Source organism: Cervus canadensis, chromosome 7 (assembly GCF_019320065.1).
Source record: "Cervus canadensis isolate Bull #8, Minnesota chromosome 7, ASM1932006v1, whole genome shotgun sequence".
NCBI lineage: Eukaryota > Metazoa > Chordata > Mammalia > Artiodactyla > Cervidae > Cervus > Cervus canadensis.
Window position 1 is genome coordinate 72,037,832 of NC_057392.1, and position 7,637 is coordinate 72,045,468.

Here is a 7,637-nt window from a genome sequence, read left to right on the forward strand (position 1 = left end):
GACACCTGAAACAAGTTCATGTGTTGATTCGTTGGTAAACATGTGGCCAGGGACTCACAGAATAACCCCAATATTCCCCCTAGGAGCAACAGTTCCGTAGTTGCTAATTCTGTATGTACCTTTATGGGCTTCCCAGGTGGCACTAGTGGTAAAGAACCTGCCCGCCAATGCAGGAGATTTAAGAGATGTGGGTTTGATTCCTGCGTCAGAAAGATACCCTAGAGAAGGACACGGCAACCCACTCTAGTACTCACGGTCCACAGGGTCGCAAAGAATTGGACATGACTGAAGCGACTTAGCAAGCATGCAACACGGTGATTTTACAGAACCTAATTACCATGAATGATGATGATATGTGCTGTTTTCTAGTTCCTAATAAAGATTCAAAAAAGAAAATTCAATTCACAAAAGACACCGAAGATTTTTCTATATTAGCAACTAAGTGGCACTCAAAACGCAAAACCAGGAAGGGGGAAAACATTAAAACCTGCACATAATTTTAATATGATATATTAAAATTTATTACTTTTTGATAGTATTAAGCTAAATCCAAATTATTTCAATTAAAGTTGTCTAGAAGGCCATATAGCTTGAAAATTAAAGAAATCAGTGGGAGGGAAAAGCAAAAACAATCTACTTAATACATTGACTTTACAATCACAAATGCATTATTATCTGGACTCAGTTGGTTAATTCAATCCTGCGTATTAGTTAGGCCAATTTATACCCACTACACAATAAATCCTACATTATCCAAAGGCGTTATGCTTCTATTTACAGTAGCATAGCAAATCTGAAGTCTTTTTTAAATAAACAATCACCATTCCATTGACTAATGTAACCAATTTCCCATGCTCTGGCATAAGAATATTTGATGTTAGTCAACAAAGACAGCCATCTATTATTCTTGAGAAATGTAACAGTGGCAGTCTTTTGATTTTTTGTTTAAAGTAAATAACTTTGAATAGTAAAAGAGCTGAAATTTCTAACTTGCTTCCTAGCCACAGTAAGAATGACATTTTCCCCCAGGGACCTTCAAATATTCAAAAAATTTGGACTAACATTCTCTAAGAATCCATACATATCAATAAGAAGCTGACTTTCTTGCCAGGCTTCAAATGCCTTAAAGATGAGACATAGTACATACATTATAAAGAGCTTATGGATGAATGTTGAGTGCCTGGGCATTGTTACAACAGTAAAGGTTAAATCATTTTTATTTCTGAAAGACACTTTTGGTACCATTATCATATCCCAAAATAGGTATTAATGCTACTGATGATTAAGAAGCTCAGAAGTTATAATTATGCATCCCTTATTGTGGAAATAAAGTAGGAGAGCTCTGAAATGTGAGGGAAAAACACCCAGGCACTTAAATCAATGAATATTTGCTAGGAGGAAACTTAAACTGATTGCAGCCTTCAGAGAGCTGCATTAACATCAAATAGCCACATTTCTGTCCACTTACAAGGAATACTATAAAGAAGCAAACAAGCCATGTTTAACAAAATGTGTTAGCATACAGAAAGTGTAGTTTTTCACACTTAGAAAAATTTAAATCTTTAGTCTAACACTTAGATGGGCAACAGCCTAAAGAAAAATGAAGAACTATACACACCACCTATTTCAACTACAAAATGCTCTGTGACTGAAGGAAAATAATTCAATATTCACTATCATTTTGTAAGAGTATAACTTCAAGGAATGATTATGCTCATAAGTAAACACACGATATTCCTAAAGATTTGCAACTAAGGTTTGCAAGACATGAAATCAGACTGCAAAACTAGTTGAAAGCAATTAGAGTCCAATAGTACTCTTATGTTTTCTTTTATGCTCTTTATTTTAAATTGATATTTTAGAACAGTAAATTATCTTTCATAGCAGTTCTCCTGGTCTGATAATATAGTACCCCATTTCTGAATGTAGAGACTTAAGATAAATCAAAATGAACATTAAGGCGTACAAACAGCTACTTTAAGTCTGCTCTTATTTAATAAAGATCGTTTCAACTCATATTCAAATACATGGAATGTTGGCACAAAACTGAAGCTGCTGTAGAAAGATCACAGATGCTCTGTGGGTTATTGAAACTTCCATCTCTCTAAAAACATACCCTTAAATGGTCTTAATTGTACAAATTTAAGTGTTGAGAAAATGTCTAAATAATAAGTAACAATTAAAATAAAATGTTTATTTGTAAATTATGTACAGAATACATTTTACTTTACGACAAGGAAATGGGAAGAACCATCACCTTCCAGCCAATTCTGCTTGCTCCCTCTGTTGGAGATGACCATCTTACTCTGAATCAGGCGTACAAATCAGTTTGGATTTCCTAAGTTGGAAAAGGAGAATTTGTAGCTAAACTAAAAGTGTTGCTGCATTATTACTAGTTGGCTTGTTTCCACAAAATGTTTTTGAACCCTGCTAAATTAGAATCTTAGAAGTTTTCTGGTATAATTTAATAATCAACAAAAGCTAAACTAATAAGAACAATAAGTTTAAGCATTTCATCTCAAAGAAACTGTGAAATGGCTACAAAACTATGCTTAATCTGAAATACTGGTGTTTATTTTTATCCCTTTTAGTTATTCTGATTAGCCTAACAGTAAAAAGCCATACAACTATCAAAAATGCCATTAATCTAAATGTCATTGTGGAAAGTGCATCTTTGATAATTGTCAAAATAAATGAGACCTATTTACTGTAAAATTATCAAATAGATAAAATTTATAAATGGCTTTAGACTGTACCAATAATAGTATTATATGAAATGAAGGACTGAATATAACTGCTTAGATGTCAAATCCATTTCAGTATATGGATTTAAAGAATGCTACAAATGTCATGTGTACATTATGATGATCAGCCAACATAGAAAATCCAACCTCTTGCACATATTTAGTCCCCAAATTAGTCAGATTATGATTTTTCATGTGAAGATTTAGTTGTTTCTCCATCATTGTCTTCTTCCTCCTCCTCTTCACAATCCCCATCTGTTTGCTGTTCCAGTTCCTCTTTTGTGATCATTTCGAAATCATTCCCATTTCCACTACTGTGTTGGGATCGGTCATCTTCCCTCCTGTCACTGTCTGTGTCTGAATGCCGTTCTCCACCTGAGCCTTCTGTTCCATGATTTCCTGGTCCTACTTTCCCCTCCTCATCTTCCTTTTTCTCACTGTCTGACTTTTCCTCACTGTCGGACTTCTGTTGCTTTTTGGTTTCAGATTTCTCATCTTTCTTTAAGTCTGCTTTTGGTCCTTTGTATTCATGTGTGTACAGAGGTCTGAAGGAGTCAATGAAGCCCACGTCAGCAGTCAGATTTGGCAAGAACCAAAAGTGGTGCCTTCCTCCAGTTATGAGCCAAATGATGAGAAACAGAATGCAACGAGCTGTGGGAGAAAAATTTCTCTAATTGAATAATTCAAGCATTGACTCAGACAGCAGGGAATATTTGTTAATGAAAAAGAGGGAAAACATTCAGTCTTCCTATTTGCATATTACATGCACCTTAAATATAAACAGTTAAATCTTAGTTTAGCAGCTATCAAGAGTATTCCAGGCACACAGCATTCTGCTCTGAACCTGAGGGCACAACGCCACAATGCCATTCAAAAAAGTGCTTTTATGTTTTTTTAATCTGGGCACTGTTTCTTGGATATACTTATAATTTATGTACTTTGCTATGTTACAGTTCAATAAGCACAGCTGCCAGCTGGACCCTGAAGTATGCGTGAAATCATGGTAGAAGAAAAAAGGAAATAAATGCAAGCAAGAGATGAATGAGATCTTAAGAAGCCTTAGAAAGGAGAAAGCAGGGCTGCATTACGACTTCCCTCGATACTTTTGCCTTTGTAAGACAATTCCTCCATTAAAAAATATAAAAAATTATGATTTTTACAGCCATTCTGGTATAAACACAAATATAACCCTGCACAGGTTCACTATTATAGAGAAGTGTATATATTGTTACTTTTGATTTTAGAAGAAATGAAAATGAAATTATTTCCATGGGTCCCTAAATGTATCATGAGTTCAACGCACGTGCTAACCCTGCCTAAAGGATAAGTCTTCTAAGTAAAAATACTTTTGAACAATAAGAGAACATTTTCCTAAGCACAATTTCTTTTTATTTAAGGACAACATTTTCCCAATATTAAGTAACATACAATGCAAATGAAATCCAGATTGGCTTAACAAATAGGTTTGAAGTTACTCTTTTAGAGCACTATGATAACTATGGGCTTCCCTGGTGGCTCAAATGGTAAATAATCTGCCTGCAATGCAGGAGACATGGTTTGATCCCTGGGTCGGGAAGATTTCCTGGAGAAGGGAATTGCTACTCACTCCAGTATTCTTGCCTGGAGAATTCCATGGACAGAGTAGCCTGGCAGGCTACAGTCCATGGGATCAACAATGGTTAGATAATGGAAGTAACTAAGAATTTTAAAGTTTATAGTATTGAACTATCATAAACCCCAGTATTTCATATAGCTTTCTTTTAATTTATCAAATATATAGAGCTGAGTGATTTGTCTGGATTTTACTTTTTTAAAGGTCATGATTATGTGAATGTTATGAGCTAATTAATTATGACAGGTTTCTTGGGTTTCATTTTAGTTTTCGTTTTCTTTACAGATAATCCTATCATTGTTTTCTAATAAAGTCTGAGAAAAGCTCATCTATGTTTCTTCCATTATTTAGCTTCAGACAGGTAAAATAGTTATAGCTGCCTTGACTTTTATAAAGCAGTAATTTCTGTTTTCACAAAAGAACATAAATATTCTGAAAGACTGTATACACACCAGTATCTTTTGTGCGTACAAACAGAAAAGGCAAAAATGCTTGAAATTATGAAATAAATCAGTGAATAAATCCCACTGATAAAAAGAAGTAATGAACATCTCTTAGGGAGGCTGCATATTTTTTTCTCCAAATAGAATTATGATGTTACAATAGATTTTGAAGGGTTATACAACAGTTCATAATATGAAATCTTGCCTGAAATCCAAGAAAAAGCAACATTAAAGTGGCAAATAAAATCGCATCCCTTTGGGTGTAGCAGAATTCTTTTTTTTTCAATAGTTTTTCTCTATATGGCAGTATATTATTAGGGGCAAAAAGAGAAGAATCATGAGGAAAAACTACTGTGATATGTATTGTCATACTATTTCTATGGCCTGGCGTGCTGCAGTCCATGGGGTCGCAAAGATATTGGACACGACTGAGTGATTAAACTGACTGAACTGAATCATTTCTGTACTAAAAGTGACATATTCAGAAAATTGCCAAAGGTCTTATTTTAAAAGGCAATACTAAATATACATGTTCAAAGCAACACCACATTTAATTTGACCAATAAATAATACTTCATGAGATAATATAATAAAATCTCCAATTTATAAGTAGGATACAGATCAAACCATTTAATAGTATATTTGGAATTGTCTAAGGGAAACAACATTTTCTAAGAGAAGTAACAAAAATGTAGGATTTATTTTCTGATTTGATTGACAAGGCTGTTTAACATACACTGCTACTTAAACTCCCAGTATATTTAAAATGAAAAATTATAAAAAGAATTACTAAAGAAACAATACTTTAAAGAGCAAAACAAGATAATAACCATAAATTATTGTGAATATCAGTTTAAATGAAAGATAAGCAAGTGGGTTAACTCTATTCAGTGGAAATTAACCTTTGCTGAAAAATTTAAAAAACCTTCTAAATTTTCAGGGTTCTGGGAATCAGAAGACATCAACTTGACTAGTGTATCTAATGGCAGATAAAATTTTATGGCTTCTCATTCTTGGTGCAGGTAGTACATTACCACTAGTTACCTGCTTCACGCTCTTAGACAATTATTTTTTGGCCTGCAAATGTGCTGTTACATGCAGAAGCTTCAGGGGCTATTTTTAAGGTGAATAGGCTAGAGGAAGGAAAAACTGAAAGGTGGATGTATTCATAAGGTTTCACACAGAGTCAGAAATTCCCCCCATAAATGGATGCCAATAAACATGATGAACTGAATGAAAATACTTGATGAATCCCTGGGTCCATGGATGGTAGCACCAAATCAGGACCCCTTGATGTCCAGGGTGGAGGGAAATTGCTTAAGGCTATTGGTTACGGCTACAGCAGTAATGCTTTATAAACATAATAATCTACTACATTACATATCATAGAATCTCAGAGTAACACACATCTCATTCAATCTTGGTCAAATTCTGTCCTCTAAAAACAGATATTAAATCAGTATTCTGGTCGTTTAAAAATTTTTTATAAAAAAGTACTCCTATATGTTCTGGTAGAAAAGCTGATTTATCATTGAGGAAAATAACCAGAACTTAGTTATTATATAGCAACATAAGCTCTCAATGATTCAAAGAATTATATATGATAGGAAAAAAAAAAATCACTAAACAGCTTAAAAAAGCAGAAAAACATTGCTATTTCGCAAATGAAAAACTGAATCAGACCAGTTCACCCTAAATAGGAAAAAAATCTTCAAAGACTAGAATTTTAAGCAAAATAATACTTGTTTTTTTCCTCATATTAAATAACATGGCCATTGTGAAAAATACAGACAAGTGTAAATAAGAATCCTAAAATCACTCATAACTACCACCACCATTTATTTATATTTAGGTATATATTTAGGTGTATTTCCTTTTAGTCAAATCCTTCTTGGCATTAGTATTTCCATTTCAAAAAAAATTGCAGAAGAAGGTAAACTTCCAAACTCATTCTATGAGGCCACCATCACCCTAATTCCAAAACCAGACAAAGATGCCACAAAAAAAGAAAACTACAGGCCAATATCACTGATGAACATAGATGCAAAAATCCTTAACAAAATTCTAGCAAACAGAATCCAACAACATATTAAAAAAATCATACACCACGATCAAGTGGGCTTTATCCCAGAAATGCAAGGATTCTTCAATATCCCCAAAATCAATCAATGTAAAACACCACATTACAATTGAAAGATAAAAACCATATGATTACTCAATAGAATGCAGAGAAAAGCCTTTGACAAAATTCAACATCATTATGATTAAACTCTCCAGAAAGGCATGGGAATAGAAAGGAACATACCTCAAACATAAATAAAAGCTATAATGACAAAACCCACAGCAAAGCATCACGCCTCAATGGGAAAAATTAAAGCATTTCTCCTGAAATCGGAACAAGACAAGTGGTGCCCAACTCCACCACTACGTTCGCACTCTCACCACTCTGTTCAAGCATTCAGTGTTAGAATTTTGGCCACAAGCAAATCGGAGCAAAAAAGAAGTAAAAGGATTGCAGATAGGAAAAGAAGAAGTGAACTCTCCACTTGTTTGCAGATGACAGTGATCCTCTACATAGAAAACCCTAAAGACGCTACCAGAAAATTACTAGAGCTAATCAATGAACACAGTAATGTTGCAGGATATAAAATTAACACACAGAAATCCTTGCATTCCTATACACTAACAATGAGAAAACAGAAAGAGAAATTAAGGAAACAATACCATTCACCATTGCAACAAAAAGAATAAAATACTTAGGAGTATATCTACCTAAAGAAACAAAAGGCCTATACATAGAAAACTATAAAACACTGATGAAAGAAATCAAAGAGGACA

The 7,637-nt window shown here is 33.9% G+C and overlaps 1 protein-coding gene across 1 annotated transcript in view; it reads right to left on the reverse strand.

Moving 5' to 3' along the window:
- Positions 1–497: 497 nt before the first annotated feature.
- The window catches only part of SEC62 (SEC62 homolog, preprotein translocation factor), a 32,292-nt gene continuing 25,152 nt past the window's right edge, over positions 498–7,637 (reverse strand). Inside the window, exon 8 of the mRNA XM_043473773.1 lies at positions 498–3,395. Within this exon, the coding sequence (XP_043329708.1) occupies positions 2,926–3,395 (470 nt within the window). The 3' untranslated portion in view covers positions 498–2,925. The remainder of the gene's footprint in view (positions 3,396–7,637) is intronic.